Source organism: Sturnira hondurensis, unplaced genomic scaffold (assembly GCF_014824575.4).
Source record: "Sturnira hondurensis isolate 20B ecotype Veracruz unplaced genomic scaffold, ASM1482457v3 Scaffold0002840, whole genome shotgun sequence".
Taxonomy (NCBI): Eukaryota; Metazoa; Chordata; class Mammalia; order Chiroptera; family Phyllostomidae; genus Sturnira; species Sturnira hondurensis.
In genome coordinates, this window is record NW_028075471.1 from 27593020 (window position 1) to 27615934 (window position 22915).

At 46.2% G+C, this 22915-nt stretch overlaps 1 protein-coding gene across 1 annotated transcript in view; it reads left to right on the plus strand.

The window, feature by feature from the left end:
* DPY19L2 (dpy-19 like 2) overlaps nucleotides 1-8925 on the plus strand; it is a 50051-nt gene extending 41126 nt beyond the window's left edge. Inside the window, exons 18-22 of the mRNA XM_037041156.1 lie at nucleotides 29-148; nucleotides 1056-1230; nucleotides 2739-2838; nucleotides 4497-4622; nucleotides 7533-8925. Coding sequence (XP_036897051.1) covers nucleotides 29-148; nucleotides 1056-1230; nucleotides 2739-2838; nucleotides 4497-4622; nucleotides 7533-7683 — 672 coding nt within the window. The 3' untranslated portion in view covers nucleotides 7684-8925. The remainder of the gene's footprint in view (nucleotides 1-28; nucleotides 149-1055; nucleotides 1231-2738; nucleotides 2839-4496; nucleotides 4623-7532) is intronic.
* Nucleotides 8926-22915: the final 13990 nt, after the last annotated feature.

Genomic DNA, 22915 nt, shown 5'->3' on the forward strand with positions numbered 1-22915 from the left:
AAATGGTGGTTTTGTTCTGATTCTGTAGCTGATCTTCCACACGCTGCAGCTGTTTGCCTTTTCCGCCCTTGCCGTCCTCATCATGAGGCTGAAGCTGTTCCTGACCCCGCACATGTGCGTGATGGCGTCTCTGATCTGCAGTCGGCGGGTAAGGCCTTCACCCTGGGGCGGCTGCACGGCGCAGCCACGGGCGCTGCGGTGACTGCCGAGTAACCAAAACGTAAAACACTGGTGTTACCTTAGATGCATTAAATGTCCGTTCGTGACTCCCTATAGAGTAAGAGAAGCAGCTTCAAGTAGCTGTGAAAATTATTCCTAGTTCTTCATGGATATTTCTAAGACAAGTGATGAGGCACGCCTTCCCCTCTGCCAGTAGCCCATCCACAGACGTAGATTTTTGGAGTGTGCATTTGTGCGAGGGTCCTGTGGCCCATCAAAGCCACCCCCGGCTGCTCTTCTGATTCCAGAGCAGACGCTTGCTCTGCTGCTGTCCTCTCGGCTCAGAGAGTCCCTGGGAAATGTCGTCTGTTCTGCGGTTCTGTTACTGTCGCTGCCATGCAGGGAACTGGACGCAGTAGCAAGGATATGGGGACCAAGGTGCTTCTAGAAACACCTTACTTAGTTCCAGTCATGAGAGTCTTAGACTATCAGGTGCTTATTTTCCTGAGAGCAGTGTCCGTGTGCGTAGCAGTGCGGTTCCCCTCGTTGTTCAAGTTGGCCGTGAAAAGCAGCCAGCTGGTGCAGGGTTTAGTTGTAGGATGTTTCAAAACTGCAATTGGCTGATCTTAACCCCTGGTGACAAATCAGTACTAGAAGAATCAGGCGTGTTCCTCAGTTCTTTCAGGAGGAAAGAGCTGCATTTATAACTGGACCCTGTAATTCCAAAATATTTGCTCTTTTTGAACAATAGGTGAGGATAGTTCTGTAAGTGATTAGTGTACTTGATGATATCAATGGCAATCCACCTTGGTTCAAGTAGCAAGGTGAGAATTTATTACTGACCCTATAGCATTCTTCATATAAGAGTTATAAATAAATGGTTTCTTTCATTTCAGCTCTTTGGCTGGCTTTTTTGCAGAGTTCGTTTTGAGAATGTTATCTTTGGCCTCCTAACCGTCATGTCACTGCAAGGTTGTGCGAACCTCCATAATCAGTGGAGCATCATAGGAGAATTTAATAATCTGCCTCAGGAAGAACTGATTCAGTGGATCAAATACAATACCAGAACAGGTGTGTAGCTGCTCAGCCACATGTATTGCTGGCTTTATACACACACAGTTAAAACACACACACATACCCAGCCATTTATACTTCCACAGATTGCGAGAATGCTAACTGCGATGCCCACCAGTCACAGCTTTTCCAAAGGTGACTTTGTGCCCTCGTTTAAATCCTCCTGGGTAATCATCAAAAAGAATTTTCATTAACACCAGAAATTAAGGATTGTTCCCAGTTATGTGCTGCAACTCTGAGATCGCTGTTGTATTTTAATCCTTAACAAACGATAAATTGAATAAAGCTTTAGCAACAGAATTTCTCACCCTGCAACAGACCCCTGAAGCGGCAGCCACACCCTTCCTCCCCGCCCCTCCTCCCCACCCCTCCTCCCCACCCCTGGGCCGCCACAACCATGGCCCCTCCTGCACCGTGTGTGAGCAGAAGGGCCCCAGAGGTGGGCGCTGTCCCTGGTTGAGAACCACTGCCCCAGCCCGAGAGCTTCTTGTATTAATTATTGGATCTTGCAATAATAAGTACACATTTCTACTTCAACTGACTTCAATATTTTCAAGTTGAAGGCATATAAAGATATTTTAATTCAAAATTACACTTAGGATAGTTAGAATTAAAAGGAAACATTTATTTATAGTAGATCTAAATAACATGTCTGTTCTTATTAGTAATTTTAATAGGCTAGTTAAAAATTATAATAATAAATGTATAATTTTATACAAAAATTTTTATACAAAAATGTTTTGTTTAATTTTTATACAAAAGGTAAGCATTTGTCCAAGAGATAAAACTGAAAGTGAAGTCAGATGGCAGATTTTGGTGAATCCGATTTATACAAAATACATCTATATATGCCATTACTGCAAAAAGTACAACTAGCAAGGAATCACATATTTTGATTCAGTGTATAACTTACAGAGTCAAACAAGGAGGCACGTGAGTTATGAGTGTTTAGAGACGATCTGAGGGAAGGAAGCAGGGCGTGGCTCTGGCAGCTGGTCAGACGACGTTCACGACCCGCACAAGTCACCATGAAAAGTGCGCTGTGACACTCGCCCTTCAGCCTGTCCACCAGCCTCTGAGTTCCTCTTGTCCTAAATCCCCGGTACAGGGCGTGATGTGGTACGACTCTGGACTCAGCACAGTGCGGACTGGGCCGCAGCTGTAGCAGGGCTGGGGCTGTGCGGTCCCGGCGGAGTCTTCACCTAGTGGAGCCTCAGCCTCCTTACAGACAGAACCACACAGAACCCGTCCTGTCTAGCTGCGCACATTCAAACGAGTGATTCCCGTACCGACGTTTAGCACAGTTCCTGGCACCAGGATGGCACTCAGCAAAGGCTGGTGGTTGTGGTGGGGGATAGTCGATCAATTCCGGGTGTAGAAAAACAATGGTGCCAATGGGTGTTGTTTAAATGCACTTGAGCGTCCTCATCCAGGTTCCCATAGGGAAGATCAGTAACTTTTGGTTTTCTGTTGCACACGTTATTAAGGACCATCATCTCTTGCAGATGCTGTGTTTGCGGGGGCCATGCCGACCATGGCGAGTGTGAAGCTGTCCACCCTGCGCCCCATTGTGAACCACCCGCACTACGAGGACGCAGACCTGAGGTAGGCCTCTGATGGGACCTCCGGACCGGGCACACTCATGACTCACACTGACTCTTGCAGACAGGGAAATGTTTGCATGCACAAGCACGTGTGTGCACACATGCTCTCCCTCTCTTGTCCTCACTTGGAGATTCAAAATGCATAACCGCCACCCTGACATCAGGGGCCTCTTGACTCCCAGCAAGCTTAGTAAGCTCTGGAAACTGAAAAAAGCCAAAGCCAATCTTGCCAAAGTGAAGCTGGAGTCATGGAGTTCTCACTGTTCTCAGTGTGCATGCATGCGTCCCTGTGAACCTCGGGGGGGCCACACCAGGGGCCGAGGCGGTTTGGCCCATGGCTGTGCTGCCCTGCGCTGTCCCCCGACCCCTGCCCCACCTGGTTTCAGATACCTTTCTCCATCTCACTGCCCGCCAGTGCCTGGCCTTTCTTCAAACAGAGGGCACAAGTGCAGGGAAACCTGCTGTGGTCCTGCTGTGATGTAATGAAAGTGTGGAGTTTGCATTTGCTAGGGGGTTATGAGAACTTGAGTTCCCACTAAAGTCTGAAAATTGTTTTCCTTAAATGACTGACTTAAAAAATTATTCTAATCATTCCAGTAATTGTCAGAGTAACCATTTCCTTTGCATTTAATTTTTGGCCTTTTGTTAACAGGTAAAATTTTAAATTATTTAAAGTTCTATGTCCAGTTGTGGAGTTTGGGCATCCCACACGCTAGAACTCCTTAGGAATGTCTATATATACAGATTCACTTGGGGTTTCATAAAACACCCCCCACTCAGGGCCACGTCACCCACTGTGCCGTGTCCCGGTGAGCATCCCTGTTTCTCAGCTTCTGTGAAGGCGCTTCACCTGCCTGCTGCCCTGGGTGCTGCTGCTGGAAACTTCCATTTCCTACGTCCACCTTCAATTCATGTGCCTGCCGGAGCTTCTATAGATGAAGCTGCCTCCTGAGATGTGTGTTTTCACTGTGCTTCGTCTCTACCTGCATGCGTTCCACGAGCAGATTAATTATTTTATAAATTGTACAAAGCAAATTGTATATTCTGAATGATTATCCTGCTGTCCAGCTCTAGGTTCTGAACTGGTTAATAAGCAATTCATGCAAAATTCACACTGCTGTACATTTTAGCATGTGTAGAAAATAAGGAGTGTGGAAACTGCTGTCCCCCAAAGTGGTTTGTGCCACTTGGGGTCATATGNGTGAGCATCCCTGTTTCTCAGCTTCTCTGAAGGCGCTTCACCTGCCTGCTGCCCTGGGTGCTGCTGCTGGAAACTTCCATTTCCTACGTCCACCTTCAATTCATGTGCCTGCCGGAGCTTCTATAGATGAAGCTGCCTCCTGAGATGTGTGTTTTCACTGTGCTTCGTCTCTACCTGCATGCGTTCCACGAGCTGATTAATTATTTTATAAATTGTACAAAGCAAATTGTATATTCTGAATGATTATCCTGCTGTCCAGCCCTAGGTTCTGAACTGGTTAATAAGCAATTCATGCAAAATTCACACTGCTGTCCCCCAAAGTGGTCTGTGCCACTTGGGGTCATATGCATGAATGTTCTGTCCAGTGAGTGTTATGATGTTAATTTGCTAGAAAAATGTCTTTACTCCATTCTACTATCACATATTAAAATTTCTTTAATCCGTCTTTAAATTTAAAGGGCCCGGACAAAAATAGTTTATTCTATGTATAGTCGAAAATCTACAAAAGAAGTAAGAGACAAATTGTTGGAGTTACATGTGAATTATTTTATTTTAGAAGAGGCATGGTGTGTTGTGAGAACCAAGTGAGTATGAGCCCTATGATGTATTTTTTAGCAACACTGTTTTACTTTATTAAAAGTAGTCCTAATTCTTAAAGAAGTTTTGTTCTGAATAAATGTTATTAAAATATTTTACTTAAAATTCTTTCATGTAGGAAAGTAAAATTATACTACCATTTAAGCAGAATTTAATTTCAAAGAGTTATAGTGTTAGTTTCCTGATTTTTAAATTTTAATTTGTTATTTTAAGTGTAACTTTTTCATACTTTTCCAAGTTTTTATGATAATTTTTATTACATGTGTGAAATGCAGATTTGAGTTTACAGCTGAGTAAGGTATTAACATTCTGCTACTACAACTAAATTACATTGGATTTATAAGAATTATGAGAAAAATTTCATGTAACTCAAAAGGATATAAAACAGTTTTTTTTTAAATTTATGAATTCTCTAAAAATCATCAAGTTCAAAATGCTTCGTTGATATCTTGAGGGCTTTTTTTAAGACTCTTTGATCTAAGGGGCACTGAGCTGTGTTGAGCCTGATGTGGAACATTTTCATTACACCTGTGGATAATTAGGAATTAGGCTTTCAGACAGTGGCAGAAAGCTAAGTTCAGAAATTTTAGTAGCTTATTCTTCTATAGAATTTTAATATCCAATAAATACACCTAGGGAGCAGTGGCATCATGCAAAAGAAGAGACAGGAACATCATTATGTTCATTTATGTGCATCATATTGATTTAACTCAAAATTTAATAAAGCAGTGAACTTCAAAACAAGGCTTGTTACCATAGATATTTTATAATGACCAAAGGATCACTGCATCAAAAAATACATAGCAATTATAAATGCATATACATCTAAACAGCACTTCAAAATACACAAAGTGAAAATATGCAGAACTAAAAAAGAAATAAACCTTCAGTCATAGTTGGAAGTGTTAACATTCCTTTGTCTACTGAGAAAAGTAGATAAATAGCAAGTAAGGATTTTTTAAAAAATGTAAACAACAGCCCTGGCTGGTGTGGCTCAGTGGATTGAGCACCAGCCTGCAAACCAGAGGGTTGTTGGTTGGATTCCTGGTCAGGGCACATGCCTGGGGTATGGGCCCGGTCCCTGGTAGGGACTGTGTGAGAGGTAACCACACATTGATGTTTCTCTCCCTCCCTTTCTCCCTCCCTTATCCTTCTCTAAAAGCAAATCTTTAAAAAATAAAATAAAAGATACAAAGAACAAACAGTATCAAATACCCTGGTCTAATTGGCATTTATAGAATGCCGCAGGGAACAGCTGGAGAAGACGCATTCATTTACAGGGCGCACGGGACGTGCATTAAGAGAAGATACGCTGGGCCCTAAAAGCAGTCTCAGTGTGCTCAAATGGTTTGAAATCATGCAGAATTAAATGAGAAATCAATAAATAGATGCCTAGTAACTCCATACCTATTTGGAAACTAGCCAATAAACTTATGGGTCAGAATAAAAAGCACAAAGGAAATGTAAAAAGGGATGTTTTTTGCCTGAATGGAAAAGGAGCCTTCAGCAATGTTGCTGATCTAACTGGAGATCTGTGTAGAAGAAAAACTGAACCCTGACCCACACTCTGCCACACACAAAACTGAACTTGACATGGACTACAGAACTAAATGTAACAGCTAAAATTGTATTTCTTAGAACACAGAGCACAAACCATAAAACATGAATACGTTATATACATCAAAACTGAAGCCTTTTCCTCAAAAGGTGTTAAGAAACTGAAAAGGCAAGCCACAGACGGGGAGAAAACAATTGCAAAGCATGTATCTGATGAAGGACTTACATACATAGTTTATATAAAGAAATTCCACAAATTAACAACAGCTGGAATCTGAAAGAGCCGAGCCGACGTGGCTGCTACACACCCCAGGGGTCCAGGCCAGTTAACTGACTATGAACCAGCGATCACCATAGGAACAAAACCGATTCCAGAGTCGCAGCAGTCTGTAAGGCCCAGCGTCCCGTTCCCAGCCGACAATGATCAGACCTGCAAAAAAAATGACAGGAAGACCAGTCCTAAGGGGAAAAGTTGGTAGAAACCGATGTCAGCAGGCCCAGATGTTGGACTTAGCAGTCAAAATCTGCAAAGCGGCCATTCTAGACACATTCAAATAATTAAGGAAAATGCTGTTTAGGGAGAAATACTCCTTCGTTTAGTCCACTCATAGAGCCACCCCGTGGGAACGGGTTGAGGAGAAGAAACTTGGCATCAGAGCTTCCTTTTCCTGTCTCAGGCTTTGTTTTCATGCTGATCCACGTGAATTTAAGCCCCAGAATATGAAGTTTGTCAGGAACTATATTCACTTTTAAAAAATTTGTCTCATTCCACAATTAATGGGCTTTATATTTGGTTGCTGATAATCACTTAGAAAATATAGTGATCTATATTTATTTTGAAAATGAACTTTTAAATATATAGTTCTGAATGTATACTGAACCTTTGTTGGATTCAAAATATATTGATTATTTGATTAGATGGAACATGAAAATGCAACCTACTTATTTTCATCGTTTGTCTCTAAATATTGAACTTAGGCTTTTTGAAATGGTGCCTTAAAATCTTTAATGTGCCCTGGCTGGTGTAGCTCAGTGAATTGAGCATGGGCCTGCAAACCAAAGAATGGTGGTTCGATTCCCAGTCAGGGCACATGCCTGGGTTGCAGTCCAGTTCCCGGCAGGGGATGCATAAGAAGCAACCGCACATTGATATTTCTCTCCCTCTTTCCTTTCCTTCCCTTCCCCTCTAAAGATAAATAAATAAAATCTCTAAAAAAATCTTTAATGTATTGAATAAGTCTCTTAAAGTCTAGAGATTACTGCTTTACAATTTATGTGTCTCCTCTGGATCTGAATGTACTGACTATGGTTTACCGTGCCTTCTTTTTTCCTTTTTTCAGGCCCGGTTGCAGCATGCTTGAGATTTGGGATCTGGAAGACCCTTCCAATGCAGCGAACCCCCCCTTATGCAGTGTCTTGGTCAAAGACGCCCGGCCCTACTTTACCACGGTGTTTCAGAACAGCATGTACAGAGTACTGAAGGTCGGCTGAGGCTGCGACCACCAGTCACACTGTGGCGCAGACGTGCATTGCAGACGGTCATTTTGGCTTGCTTACATTGATCAACATCACAGGCCTCAGTCAGGGACCCTTAAAAAGAAGATAATAAAACAATTTAGTTTTTCCGATTGCTAAAGGGTAAATTATTTCATTGTTTTCCATTGAATGTCAGCCTTATTAAGCTTGCTTTTAAATAATTAAATCATTTCATACTGCATAAACAAACGTTCATCTTAAAGGTTTAAAAAACTGTATGTAAAAGAACAATGAAATTTAACAAATCAAAGATATGTAAGTCTTTTTGATCGAACTAGGTGAATTGCTTCAGGCTTTCTCTAGTACCAGGACATACTGGTTGCGACTCTCCAGACAGCTTGGACAGACTAAAGCTGTTTCTGACACGACACCTCAGACCCCGATACTGACCTCTGGGTCACAACCTCTGACCTCGGCGGGGAAATTTGTTTGTGACCATGCCACCGCAAAGATTGTTTCTGCTTTTACTAGCCTCTGGAAAGGTCTTTAATAGCTTTTAATAACTTTTTATCACTTCAAGTTAAGTATTTTTAAAAACAACTTACTCTGTAATGTTTTGATCCTCTTGAGTTTATTAACCAACCAGATAAGTGTTTTTTCCATTGATTAATTCTCTAAGTTCAGCAGCTTATTCATCTGTCTTTAGAATCCAGTGGTTTTTCTTTTAATATCCAGGCAAAATAAAAAATTGCTATTGTACATGACATAATTTTGGCTGAAACATAATCAGAAAAGAAACTCCAGTTAAATTTATTGAATGAGATTTTGAGATTCTAGATCTTGAATGAAGCAAATGCATTTTGTCTTGCTAGCCGTGCACCTCGTTGGACCTGTCCTTCGTTTTTTTTCTGGTCACCGTCATTTGCAATAACGTAGTTTAAGTCCTTTTCAACTTTCAAAGTTGCAAAACATTTCACTGTAGGGTACAAAGCAGCTGAGAAAGCACGCCACAGTTTACTTATTTTAGCATTTTCAAATAATTTGTTTCGCTGTGTGGACGAAGAAGGAAGAGAGGCATAAACACCTGACATTCATAAAGTTACTGTAATACATACTGGATGGTGTTTGCATAGGAAACATTTTTTAAAGTTGGCAGAATTCAACGACAACAGCAAAATGGGACAAGTTGTATTAACTTATAAAATGTTCCATGTAAATATGATGTATTAATATGGGTTTATGTAACTTTCATATGCTCTGTGTATTTAAGAATTAAAAGAACTTTAAAAATTCTGTTCATGTTTTCTATTTTTCCTCATCCTTTGTCGTTCTGAAATTGAAATAGTTTTGCTATGAAGGTAGAAATCACTGGGTCCTGGACTCCCGGTCTGGCACTGATGCCTCTTAGCCACTTCAGGACAATTCTGCACAGTCCCCCACAGAAGGCCCCCACAGGAGGCAATGTATGGTGATGGAAATAGTGTGGCCTTCTAACAAGACGGATCTAAGTTTGAATCCTGGCACTTCATTTACTAGATGTGCTACCACCCATTCAGAAGTTGGAAGACATTTATTGAGCACTTGCTGTGTGCCATGAACTATGCTAAGCTTCATCATATTTCTTGACTTTCTGAGCTTTAGTTTCTTTATTTTAAGATCCTCACCCAGGGAAGATGGAGAGAGAGAGAGAAACACGGATTTGTTGTTCCACTTATTCATTCATTCATTTGTTGATTCTTGTATGTGCCCTGACTGGGGATCAAACTGACAACCTTGGCGTATGGGGGTGGTGCTCTAACCAACTGAACTACTTGGTCAGAGCATCTGAGCTTCAGTTTCTTTATCTGTATGTAAGTCAGAAGTCACAGGACCTAGTTGGAAGATCATTATGAGGCTTAGTAAGAATGTGTGAAAGTGCTCGGGCATGTAGGGCCCTACAAATGCTAGTTCCATTCGCTCCTGTCACCCACCAAGGAGCTCAGCAATGTCACATTACCCGGTCGGTCACCTCGTCTCAGGACTCCAAATCTCTTTATTTTGTGTCAATAAACATGCATGTTGGACTGTAGCCCCCAAATGATGAGAATTCTGTTTTTACAACCTAACACATTGGTGTATTTGGTAGCTTTTCTATATCAAACACCCATGTTCCATAATATATAGGAGAAATACAAATTAAATTTGTTTTTATTTTCGAAAGGGTCACGGCTCCTATCACCCAGCTTGCAGCAGACAGTGCCAGGCAAGGGACAGCGAGAGGCTGTCCGTCCCCGCACTCCCAGACCCTGTGGAACTACAGAGTTCCCACAGTGGAGAAAGTCCTTTGAGCATGAGCAAGTCCAGACACGCAGGCCGTGCAGGCACAGCGGGCGCATGCTGTGCGCGTCTGTGAAGCGATGACCTCTGAAATTGGGTCACAGAATGCCTCCAGCCAAGTCCAGCTGTTTTAAATGAAGAGCTAGGCTTTGTTAGACTCTTTACGATGTCGTGAAGAGCAAAACTATCTTAATCCGGAATATAGTTACTGTTTATAGCCTCATACCTGTATTATGAAAACAATTTCTTCCACAGTCAGTAGGAGGAAATACCCACTAAAAACTTAGAGAGCAAAATGTTTATTTTACATTTTACATAGACTTAGCGCCATCTACTGGCTCTGAAGTATTATAACGTTTGTCATGAAATAGCTACAAAAAGAGTTAAGTAGTTGGTTTGCACGTTTTAAGATGGGAGAAATCCAGACAAACAGAAAACTCAAGGATATGAGCTACACTTCTTTTTAGTTGTGATTATCTCTGCAGGTAGGGGTGGAACAGCAATGCCCGGTTCTTCTCTGCCTTCACCACAACATCTCCACTGTTTCTTCCTGCTCTCCCTCCTCTGGTGCCTCTGGGGTTCTCTGCTTTGGTCCCGCCTTCCTGTAGGGTGATGGACACTCCCAACTTCTCACTTCAGCCGCAATGAATGCACCACTTGAATTTTTCAGCATCTCCTTTTGCAGCGCATGCTCACACTGTCGCCTCAGTCTGTTAAAGTCTTACTTGTCCTCCTCCCACTTCCTCTTCCTGCTCATGCCTTCACCTCTCAGCTCAGATGTCTTCTCCACCAGGAAGCCTGCGGGGACCATCTCCTTAAGGTCTGCTAATGCCACTCCACTTGCCAAGTTGTTTGATCATTTTAAAATTATATCTTTACCTCTGAGGGTCTCTCATTGAGCTAAGAGCAACTTAAATATAGGGCTTGTGTCATTTGATTCATATTCTACTTCTCATAGTTCCTGGCACATAGTAGGTGCCCAGTAAATGTTGTATGAAGGAATAGCATGGAAAATAACTGGTTGAAACATAGGGAAAATTAAGGATACGGTGGTCTGTGATCCCATTGGGTAACTTTTACTGTTCCTACTATATACCTAATTTAGCCCCCAAATGGATCAACATATCTTGTAGATCTCCAACACTGGGGTGCTCTTGGATCAAATTCAAGACATATTAGTGTGTAGCTTAAGACTGGCTTGAATCCCTGCTCTACCACTTCCTAGCTTGGCAATTTAACATTTTTCTCATATGCAAAATGGAGATATAAAAGGCAGGCAAAAATAGGTTTACAGTTTTAAAACAAGTAATGCAATAATAAATAATAAGTAGTAATACAATAATAAACTTTTACAAACTCACAACTGTAAACCTACTTTTGCTCATCTCTGCACTCCTCTGTTAAAGAGAAAACCACAGGCCCTAAACGAGGGCACTTGTGCTAACCGCCCACAACACCTCACCTGGATATAATGACTCGCCTGACTGTCTCACCTTCTGCCAGGAAAAGAACCTTGACCAGTCTGGAATTTTCTGGTCAACACCAAGAAGGTAATTTGATAAAACCCAGAAGACATTGTGGTCTAAAAGAACGATGCTTTCTCTCCTTTAGTAACACCTCCCTTGCCTCACCCACCCTTCTCCCTGTGAAATCCTTCCATTAGGTTCATCCCCACTGAGCACCCTCCTAAACTGCTGGATGGGGGCGGGGGAGGGGGCGGGGAGGGATGCTACGTGATGCGCGAGTTGCCTAACAAAGCCAATGAGATCTGTAAAGTTCCTCGGCTGCATTTTGTCCTTGAGCACGTCAAAATGGTCTCTGAAAGAGAAAAATAAGGTGATACACATAGTGCATATGAAACAGAAGAAGTGCCCCGGAGGTGGCTGTTGGTTCTTTTCGTTGTTGTTCTTGCTGAAGTCGGATCAGCGCTGAGCCAGCTGCGGATGGGACGGGGTTTTTGTCCTCCCTCCGGTAGTTTGTTTATTCTTTAGGGACCATCTGTCCCCTCCAGAGTCTGTTATCAATCGTTCGCTATGGCAATTCGGGAAGCTGTGCTGTTGTGCTACTTCTCTGATGAGGTCCAACTTACACCTCTGGTTTGGGGAAGCCATTATGCTGGAGACAGAAAATGCACACCGCCTAAATCCATGGCTTCAGCTTACCCTGCGAAGTTGCGGGTGCTATGGTGTAGGGGTATCCCGTGGTGTTAAGTTTTAAAATAACTTTGAATTTTTTCAGGTGGTCTTTCCCTCCAGGTGTAAAATAAGAAACTCAACAACCCCAAACCTCCAGAGCATGGCTTCTGACCAATATCTCACCAGGGAATGCAAAGCAAATCGTAAAGGATAAAGTAACTCCCTCCTTATCTCACCAAACTGCTCTAGGTGGAAACCATTTATATAAGGGGATAGAGCTGCAGGTCTAGAAAGGAAGGGGCCCCGGGGGTGGTCATTTCAAGAAGGACTGGCTGAGAATCAGGACACAGGCATTTCCGCAAGGGAGAGACCTTGGCTTCCAAAGGTCCTCCCAAGAACCGTCTCAAATATTACTGGCCAAGAAGATTGCCCAGCGCTGCTGCTCCCAACCCTTCTCACGGTTGGCATAGGCCTGGGGGTGCAGGGCAGGGCTGAACTGTGGGGAGGGGAGCGGTCTCCAGTGGTGCCCCAGCAGAGAGGGACAGGGAAGCAGGCCAACAGGACGTTGTGTGAACCCAGGAATTCCTCTCCCAGCAGCACCTGGTTCCTTCTATTCCCTCGATCAGAAGCTGATCCTGGGAGCTGCACCTGCAGTGATGGAGTTCCGCAGCTGACCACCCTGCCCCAGGCTCCCTGGTAAAATCTGAAGAGACCCAGCTTCCTCCCAGGGTAAGATCCTGCGTCTGCTGGCAGACCCCCAAGGCTCCCTGCCACCTCTGCTCAGGCCTAGGACTCGCACTGAGCAGAAGTCCAGGGCAAAGGCCTTTGAGGTGCTCATGCCCCCTTTGCTTGTTTATTAGCATCAATTTGCTGGGATTAAAAAGTATCTGCAGAATATCAAATTCCCCTCAGAGGCCACTTTGAGACAGCATAGGCTGTGTGAGTGGAATTCAGTNCTCCCAAGAACCGTCTCAAATATTACTGGCCAAGAAGATTGCCCAGCGCTGCTGCTCCCAACCCTTCTCACGGTTGGCATAGGCCTGGGGGTGCAGGGCAGGGCTGAACTGTGGGGAGGGGAGCGGTCTCCAGTGGTGCCCCAGCAGAGAGGGACAGGGAAGCAGGCCAACAGGACGTTGTGTGAACCCAGGAATTCCTCTCCCAGCAGCACCTGGTTCCTTCTATTCCCTCGATCAGAAGCTGATCCTGGGAGCTGCACCTGCAGTGATGGAGTTCCGCAGCTGACCACCCTGCCCCAGGCTCCCTGGTAAAATCTGAAGAGACCCGGCTTCCTCCCAGGGTAAGATCCTGCGTCTGCTGGCAAACCCCCAAGTCTCCCTGCCACCTCTGCTCAGGCCCAGAACTTGCACTGAGCAGAAGTCCAGGGCAAAGGCCTTTGAGGTGCTCACGCCCCCTTTGCTTGTTTACTAGCATCGATTTGCTGGGATTAAAAAGTATCTGCAGAATATCAAATTCCCCTCAGAGGCCACTTTGAGACAGCGTAGGCTGTGTGAGTGGAATTCAGTGTAGCCCCAGAGGGTGTGGCGCTGGTCCTGGCGCTGGTCCTGGCACTGGTCCTGGGGCTGGTCCTGGGGCTGGTCCTGGGGCTGGTCCTGGGGCTGGTCCTGGTGCTGGGAGTCACGTGGCCTTCAGCCAGACAGGGCGCGGGCTGGATTTGGAACCTGCAGGCCAGTGGCTGCGATGACAGGTTGCTGAAACCTCCTGGAGGCAAAGTTCCCAAGTCTGTAAAAACCTGGAAAGTATCCGGAAATGGCTTTGACTGCATTCATACACTGCAGATTGTAAGTGATTTTCTTTCTAAACTAAAAACATTTGTAAGGCTTTTGTGGGAGCACAACGACATCATGAAGTGTGGCACGACACTCGCGTGGTTGTTAATTCTGTCAGAGACACAGGAAATCGGAAAGCCTTTTTATAAATTGTTTTTTACTTATTTCTATTTGGAGAGAGAAGGAGAGGGAGAGAAACATCAATCAGCGGCCTCCCACCTGCCCCAAATGGGGCCTTGGCTCTCACCCCAGAGATGTGCTCTGAACAGAGATCGAACCTATTACCTTACAGTTCATGGGCCAGTCCTCAAACCACTGAGCCACAGCAGCCAGGGCCAGAAGACCTATTCTTGAATGACGTCTTTACACGAAAGTAAAAGGGGGTGGCTTGTGGATGTGGACTGGGCTGCCTGCCCTGTAGCTGAGGGAAGTTGAGACTGGAACTGCCACTCTGAGCCTGGGTGCTGCATCTCCCCACTCCAATTTCTTCATGGCGATTAATAGCTTCAGGCTGAGCAGAAAGACAGCTGGCCTGCCCAGGTGCGCCCGTCTGGGGAGTGGAGAGGACTCGGTGTGACCACCGAGGAGGTTTGCAGAACACCGTCCCCATCTCAGGCTGACACAGCTGTGTTGGTGGGATCGTTCTCAGAGATGTGTGGTGGGTTGTTAGGATCAGGTGCGTTTAACAAGACCAAAAAAAAAAAATGTTACTCATGCCAAGAATCTGAAAGTCAATTTCAAGCCAAAGCAGATCATTTTTTTAAAGTGATCACGTTCTTGCTATGTGCTAGACAGAGGGAGGAGCTGAGAGGGAAGCGACACGTTCTCTGCCTTCAAGGAGGAAACAGACACACTAGTCAGCAATTATACTAAGTCCTATGGGTAATGGCGGCAGTGGTAGTGAGGGATGTTTCCAGAATGTGAACACAAAATTGGGACCCTGGGTTGTCATGATTCCTGGGAGGGGAAGCCGCCGATATGCAGATGAGCAGCAGGTGGACTCACAGACCACTGCCCTAACAAGCTCTGGGCACCTCTCCCAGAGAGCACAGAAGTCAGCTTGACCTCATTTGTATCCATCTGCTGGAGAAATACTGGAAAGACGAGAGAAGAATAGGAAAGACCAGTAATTAGCACATACTGAGCTCCTCCCCTCGATCAGGCACTATACTTAATATTCTAAACACAAAGTTTACTCCTTATCACAGTCCTGAGCCCTCCTGCTCCTTCGTTCCCCCTCTTCTTGTTCTCCCTCTTCTTACTGAGTAGGAATACCTTCATTAAAAGAAACCTAGAAAGCACAAATTCAAATTTGGCAATGAACCTCTGAATTGGGCTTTGACTTTGTGGCAGGCAAAAAGAAGCGGATTCTCCTTTTCAAAAACACATATGTAATAAAATCAATACTTTGTCAATACTTGTTGATTTAATTCATGAAACGCATGGATGTTAAAGAAAACATTACATATACCCCAGAAATGAGCAGGATGACTTATTTTTGCCTGGTCCTACAGCACCGCCTCCAGGGGGCGCCACTTCCGTGGCTTTCTGTCGCTGTTGCAATCCCCTCTGGCCTCGGACACCCCAGGTGCTACGTGAGCACCGCCTCCCTGCAGCCGGACTTCCTTATAAGTAAAGGTGATTTTTATATGATTCTATGCCTTTCTGCCAATCTCTTTGGAAGAAGCAGATGAAAATTTTCATTTTTTAACAGAGAACGATTGCCTTAAAACCAAAGCTAGATCAAAAAAATCCGCTGGAGCTCAGAACACACATATTTTTCCTGTAGACCCAGCCAAATGTGAGCCCGGGGGCAGGTGTAATTCCTCAAGCCCAGCCAGGCTCTGCAGGACGGTTGTGTGGCGCCCACCTACCTCAGCAACACGCCTGCCTTCAATGGCGAACACAGCCAAGGAACCCATCAGAGGAGGGCTAGGGGAAGCCAGCGCTGCCTTTCTGTGCTGGAAGCTGCTGCCACACAGCCTGGAGCAGAGGACCAGCCAGGGTGGCTTGGAGCCAGTTCCTTCTAGAAAATCACCAGTGATGGCCCCTCCCCCTATTGCAGCATGGTCCCACCGTGTGGCCCTTCCATCACGGTGGCTTTGAGGCAGCTGGACTTCTTACGAGAAGGCTCTAGCTCCAAGGGTACCCGTCCCAGGAAAGAGGCGAGTGGGAGTCGATTGCCTTTTGCAACCCAGCCTCTGGCTCACAGGGCATCACTTGCGCCTTGTTGCTTGAACGAAGGCCCTCCTTCTTGGTGGGAGGAGCGTCAGTATCTGCAGCCACACTTTGAAGCCTCCACGGATCCTCCGCTCCTCCACATGCCAAATGGGCATGACGATGCTCCTTCAGCTAGATCTGTTTGGGGGGTGGGAGGATACGGTTGGCAAATCCAGGTGAACTCACCTGGTGGAACTGAAGGCGCTGTCTAAGCTTAAGAGAAGGGCAAGTAGGAACAGCCATCTCCTGATACGACTCAAGTTGGGCCATATTACATCATTTTAGAGGCTGAAAAGCAAAGATAGTCTTCTCATTGACATTCTTCTCCCAAACAAATAGATTACCTAAGCCGTAAGAACATAGTTTGCCCCATGGGATCAATAATAAAACCATTTTGAATGCAAGAGAAATATAGCCTGTTAAGTGTTTTTGCTTTTTCCTGAATTTGCCCTCAACTGAAATCAGGTTGCCCACCACAGCGGTGCACCTTGTCACCCCCACCCTCTGTCAAGATCAGCGTCTCACAGGTGTCACTGCACGGGAAGATGCAGAGTGGAGAGAATTTAAAACAGAAATGCATTGTCATTGGCCGATGCATCATGAAATACAATTGTCGTTTTTAACCTGTGTGTAGGAACAATGTAAGTAAAAATTTGTTCTGCACCCACTTCAAGTGTTATGCTAATAGCAATTAATTGCACTCATTTATTAGTTAGACTTCTTGGTTGTAAGCACTGATAAAAAAATTGGAAGCAGGCTTCACCGAAAAGAGAACTGCAGGCAGCCCAGGGCCCTGGAGAGCTGGGACACGCGCAGGCCCCGGGGGGATCTGCAGCCCACTGGTGAAAAGCAGAATGCTTTAGGATCCCTCCACCCCCCGTCCCCACCCCCACCCTGCCCCCACTCTCCCCTGTGTCTCCAGCACTCCACTCTCTCTGCTCACTGATTTCGTCTGCTTCTCCACTGATATGACCAGCAGAAGGTGGCTGTCCTATAATCTTCTATTTTGAGTCTTTCATTTAGCAGACTTGCCCCAACTGAATAAGACCTCTTCATCTTAGGTTCAGATTCTTGGGAGAGATGATATGCTGGGCCCCGCGTGGGTCAACACCCACTTGTCAGATGTAAAGGTCAAGTCCCAGCCTAGCTTCAGGCTCCTGGGTGCAGGTGGGTTAGGTCAGGCAGGGGAGGAATGCTGGGGAGAGGCTCAGGGATTCCTTCTGAAGGGCAGAGGTGCCCCAGAGGGTGGCTACCACTACTTATTAACCAACAATTATTTACTCATGCACTTTCCTGTTTTACTTGACTTCAAGGCAGAACTATGCTTGATTTGTTTGTTCTGTCAACATCAAGCACATTGCCCACCCCGTATCGTAGTAAGGGACCCCTGCATGCAGGGTTTACGAATGGAAGTTTTCACTGTCACATTTCTCAGCTGACAAAACCACCCAGAACCCTGGTCACGAGCACAGACGATGAGAACCGTCAGCCACTAAATGGGGTGGTCACTTTGAAGTCCATCTCCACCATTGAAAGCATAAACAAAAGGCCCACAACCATGTTTGAAAACAAATGTTTCTTTTCCAACACGATTTCTTCGCTTTAATGAAGTGTGACAAGCGCATCTTCGGTGGGATTCTCACTGCTGGCCATGAGCGGCAAAAAGTATCTCCTGGCCGAGGGGTGTCCGAAGTGGCCGTGCTCCAGGCTGATAAACTAAACAACAGCCAAGGTGGATTGAAAATGAGCGACGCGCCTTTTAGAGTCTGCAGACCAGAGGCGCGCCAGGGCTTCACAAAACCTGCTCACGGGAATTGGAAAGGGAGGGCTTGGGGTGCATTATTGGGAGGAGATTGAAGGTAGGAGGAAAACATGCAGCGAAATTGAGCAATCAAGCTAGTCCTCCTCAAAGGGAACCAAAATTATATGCCAGTCTCATTTTAATCAGAACATCACAGCTTTTTTTTTTCTCTAGGACGGACTTGGGGAATTATCTATTTCTTCCCCTGACAGTGTCATTCGGGGACTTGGCCAGAGTCGCCCAGCTGACTCACAGTGTGGAGGAAGCACCATACCCGGCACCCAGGCGTGCTGGGGGCAGTGGTGGAGTGACCCTCCTCGCCTGCCATTTGCTGTGCCAAGGGGAGAGTTCTCGGCCAGGAGTGATCAGACTATGCGGTAGATGCTGTGGCTCCTCTGACTGCTGGCCAGTGGTCTCAGCAGGTGGCAGGGTGCCCTGGAACTCGCCCCTCCAGGCACCACCGCAACACTGTGGTGTGGCCCCTCTTCTGCCACCCACTTTCCAGAAAGGCACCCATCGGGGAGGCCCGGCACAAACTGCTGGAGGTGAGTTTGTGACACCTTCTAGCTTTTCCAACACCGTCACACAAATACCTCCGCGCAACCGCGTGGGGTGGCGATGGGCTGTCAGTGCAGTTCAAGCCATTTGTCCTCAACAGCAGACTTCCAAAGCCTGCAGACGGCTTACTTCTTCATACACAAGTCAAAAAGAACCCAAGTTAGTCCCCAGGCCCCGAATGTACGTCCTCGTGCAAGGCTGTGGTCAATTGTGTTGGATGGGCTTCCACGGCCTTTATTTTCAAGGGAGCAACTTTTAGCCTTGAAGGGAAACCACAACTCATGGTGTCTGTCTTTCCCAAATGCCCCACCTCCCAGGACAGTGTGCAGTCAAGAGTGTGGCGGGGTGGCCCCACCAGGGTTGCTGTCCCAGCACCCCCTCGAACGTGCTGACCTTCGGCGAATTACTCAGCCTCCTGGTGTTTTCCATCCCATGCCTTGTAGGTGGTGAGGATGAAACGATGTGTGTGAAGGACAGAACAGTGCCCGGGACTGGTGAGGGCTGGTGTTACGGCAGCTGTCTGTGACTGCGAGGCTCTTCCCTTTTCTTCGATGTTTACCTTTTGTCACTTTGTCTTTGGGCGGAAAGAATGCACACGCACATCCATCATTCCTGTGTTGAATCCCGCCCGCACATAACTACGTATGGTGCTTCTGCCCAGATCCCTTTGGTTCTTAAGATACTTATGATTTTGTGAGCCTCTTCCTCCACTGGCTCCACAACCGCATCTTGGGCTGGGGGAGTCCCAGAAAAATGGGATTTGGCACCAAAAGCTTTTCTCTGAAGCATCTCGTTACTCTCTTCACTGGCTCCTCACACTTGTCCCTTCACCTTGGTTCCCTTTTTTTCCCTTCCTCTATTCATCACTTTCCAGATCCCAGCTGGTCTGTGGAGAAGAAGAAGGGGAGATGTGTGCCCTGGTTTCCCAAGCTGAAGCAAAGCTGGGCCGGGTCAAGGGGAGGAGCAGGCGTGTGGGTAGCAAACGCTGGCATCCTGGCTTGAAGTTCCAAACGAGGTCCAGCCAGCGCTGTGTCGTGCCGTGCACTGGGGTCGAATCAGCATCTGTGCCCTGATTTAAGGGTTGGAGAGACTACAAAGGAGGGACTAGGACAGAGAGCGGTGCCGAGGACAAAGGTCTGCCTCTGGTGTGGGAACCACTTCTGCGTTTCGATCACACTGACATCCTGCATTCCTTGTCCCCTCGGTGGATTTGCTTTTTCCTGGACAGAGCCTGTGTAAAAGAAATGAGTGCGTGTTAAAAAGTCTATCATCGAACCAGGGAATGAGCCTCTTCATTTGGCAGTCACCTGTGGAGATTCTAAAAGGTACAGATGCCCTTCCTGGTCAGGGCGAGTTCTAGGCATCAGAGTCTCTTCAGGGCTCCCAGGTAATGTTGCTGGAGCTCTAGATTGAGACCTGGAAGGGTCAGTGCTGAGCAGCTGTGGGTGCTCCCCACCCCCCTTCCTCTCCACTGCAGGTTCCCAGGACAAGGTCAGCCCTCACCAGTGTGGTTCAGTTGGTTGCATGTTGGCCCACAAAGCAAAAATCACCAGTTTGATACCCTGTCAGGGCACCTGCCTGGCTGGCGGGATTGGTCCCTGGTTGGGGTGCATACAAGAGGCAAATGACTGATGTGTCTCTCCTTCTCTTTCTCCCTTCCTCCCCCTCTCTCTAAAAAGAAAGAAAAGCTCTAAGAAAGAACAAGGTCAGGTGACACCAAAATGTGACCTCACATATATCTGTGTGGCCTCCTAACCAAAGGTCTGTGAACAGCACAGGGCCCGCTGTCAATGGCCTCGTTTTCTTGGCAGTATTTTCAAGACTTGTTTCCAAGATCCATCTGAAACTACTAAAGAAGAATTATTATGGACATTCAACAGCGATTCTTCCAAAATATGACTCCAAAAAGAAGGATGAAGTGTAATCTTGGTGAAAATGTCTCTCTATTGCTCTTTCCATTTGTTCTACAGGCAAAATTTGTTAGTGTCTCCTTCACACATGTATAGAGTATTAAATATTCATAATGGAGGAATTTGGAAAATATTTGTCTTCAAAAATGCAAAATGGAAGCAAAAGAATCTTAATGTTCTGTGGAGCGTGAGCCCTGAACACTCAGAAACCCTTCATTTGAAGTGAGGCCTCTACAGCCATTTAGGCTGGGTTAAGCAGGGCATGGTCAGGAACCTCCTGGAGAGAGGTGCAGGCAACCTTGAACTCACCCTGAATTCCTCACTCTCTGGGGCTGCAGCCAATAATCTGCATTCTAAGAAGCGTCATGTATTTTGCTTGACTTTCATTTTTCAAAGCAGCAGTACCATCTCTAAAATAAAACTGTCCACGAGATCCCAGAGAAGAGACTTGTCCAGGAGGCCGCTACAGTTGAACGAAGTCATGATGAGGCAGTTTGGGTTTGGCAGGTGGCCAGTGCCAGAGGTTCAGGGCAGCTCCCTAAAACTCACACCCAGGGACCCAGACATCAGCGTGCTCTCTGTCCCCCACGTCCCCTGCATTGCCTGTCGTCTGACCTGCCCCCTTTCTGTTCCCTTGCCACCCCAAGGGCTGACCTGGTGAAGGCCTCATCTCACCAAAATACATATATTTGTCCAGTTAGTCATAGAAGAAATGTAGAACACGTTAGGTGGCCATAAGGTGAACTAATTTTTTTAAACATTTGCTGGGAGCAGGTGATGAGGTTGAGATAAGAGAATAAATTGTGTGGTGCATCCCCGTGCCTACCCTGGAGAATGGGGATGCGTGACTGACCACAGGTGTCTGTGTGAGTCAGTCCCTCCCTTCTCTGTGTCTGGGGGCAGCTGTGAGAGAGGCCAGACGTCCGGCTAGGTGTCAGCAAAGGCCCGCTGGGTGCAAGCAAACCCTGGCCCCTGCCAGAGGCTGGAGGTGGAATTCACGGGCTCCCAGTATTCCTAAGGCCACCTGGGCATACGGGGAGCCAGGTCCTTCAGGGGAGAGTCCGCTCATGTCTAGATGAATATGCGGGGCTCCATGAGCTGGGATCCATGCTGGGGGTGCCCTGGGCATTTCCTGATCCAACCATCGCTTCATCCATGTGTTCACTTTTAACTCTTCTGTTCATCACTCAAACTTACATTTGTTGTTTCTCCCCTTCCTCATTCCCCAAAGGATTTAGGATAGTCATACTAGCCCCTACCACGGGCCTGGCTCGCAGGCTTTCTGAAATACACTGTTTCTGCCTGGAACAGCTCTTTCATGGTTTTTGTTGTTGTTGCTGTTGTTCTTCAAAGTCTGTTGTTCTAACAAGGCCTAGACCCAGTTGCGTCTCTTCCCCCGAAATCCCCACAGTCGTACCACCCATGGTGTCCCCTCTTTCGGCTCACTTCCCACACTTGTGCTCCGAATCGTGTTATGTCCCTATGTCACTACACTTTGTTCCAGCACACCCCATCCCTCCAACTAAACTGTCAGCCCTTTGGGGATGGGGAATCCGCACATGAATTTTTAATACCTACTGAGGTCCTAAGGACATAGGAAGCCCTCAATAACAGGAGCTGCATTTTAGAGAGACAGGCCTCTCTCCGACCAAGTGGTCCTTGACAAAGCACTCTGACCCGTAATGAACTCAGAGTTTCTCAGGAACACCCAGTGGAGCATGAACAGTTTAAATTACAAGGTCAGCTGGGAGGAAGACAGTAGATAAAATTTGAAAAGCCATAAAGTAGCAATTTACGCCTGTCCTCCCCCCAGACCAAATGGATACATTATAACACAGTGACAAGTTAATGTTGGCGTCTGCTGAGGAGCAAGCGCTGCAGGGATACACTGTGCCGCGCCCATTTGCAGTTACTGTGAGCTGTGCTGGGAGTGTGCAGGTTCCTCTTTTAATACTGAAACTCTGGCTGAAGGAAACCACGGCTGGGATTTAGAACTTGACCCCAGACGCTTCTCCATTAAAGAGATTGAGTGACCTACTCCAAGGAGATGAGAAATCCATGCCACAGCCACGGTTCTCCTCTGGCTGCTACTCTGTGGGGAGCAGAGCAGATGGGAGAAAAGGGGGAGATCTGAGAGTTTAAAATGGGGCCTTTAAGATGCCGATGTACAGAAGAAGGAAGTTAGCTTCCAACACAGTCTTCTCTTGGCCTGATTTGATATTTCCTTGCCCACTTCACAGTATTCCCTTGGTCCCTCTATCTTAATATTGCTAGGCCTGATTCTGGGGTATTTACTTGTTTGCTTCTATTATTTTATGCTCATATCCTCCTTTTAATCTCCTCTCTCTCTGTCTCCCAAGTTTAAAAAAATATTTTTCAATTAAAAAGTGTGGGTTTTTTATTTGAAATGCTCCAAATGGAGCTTTTAGTGAGAAGAGGATTGGGTTTCCACGCAGGGGACCAGACCAGGCTTCTTCTTCAGCAGTTGCTCTGGAGGGGCTCCTGTTTTTGGAACCTGTC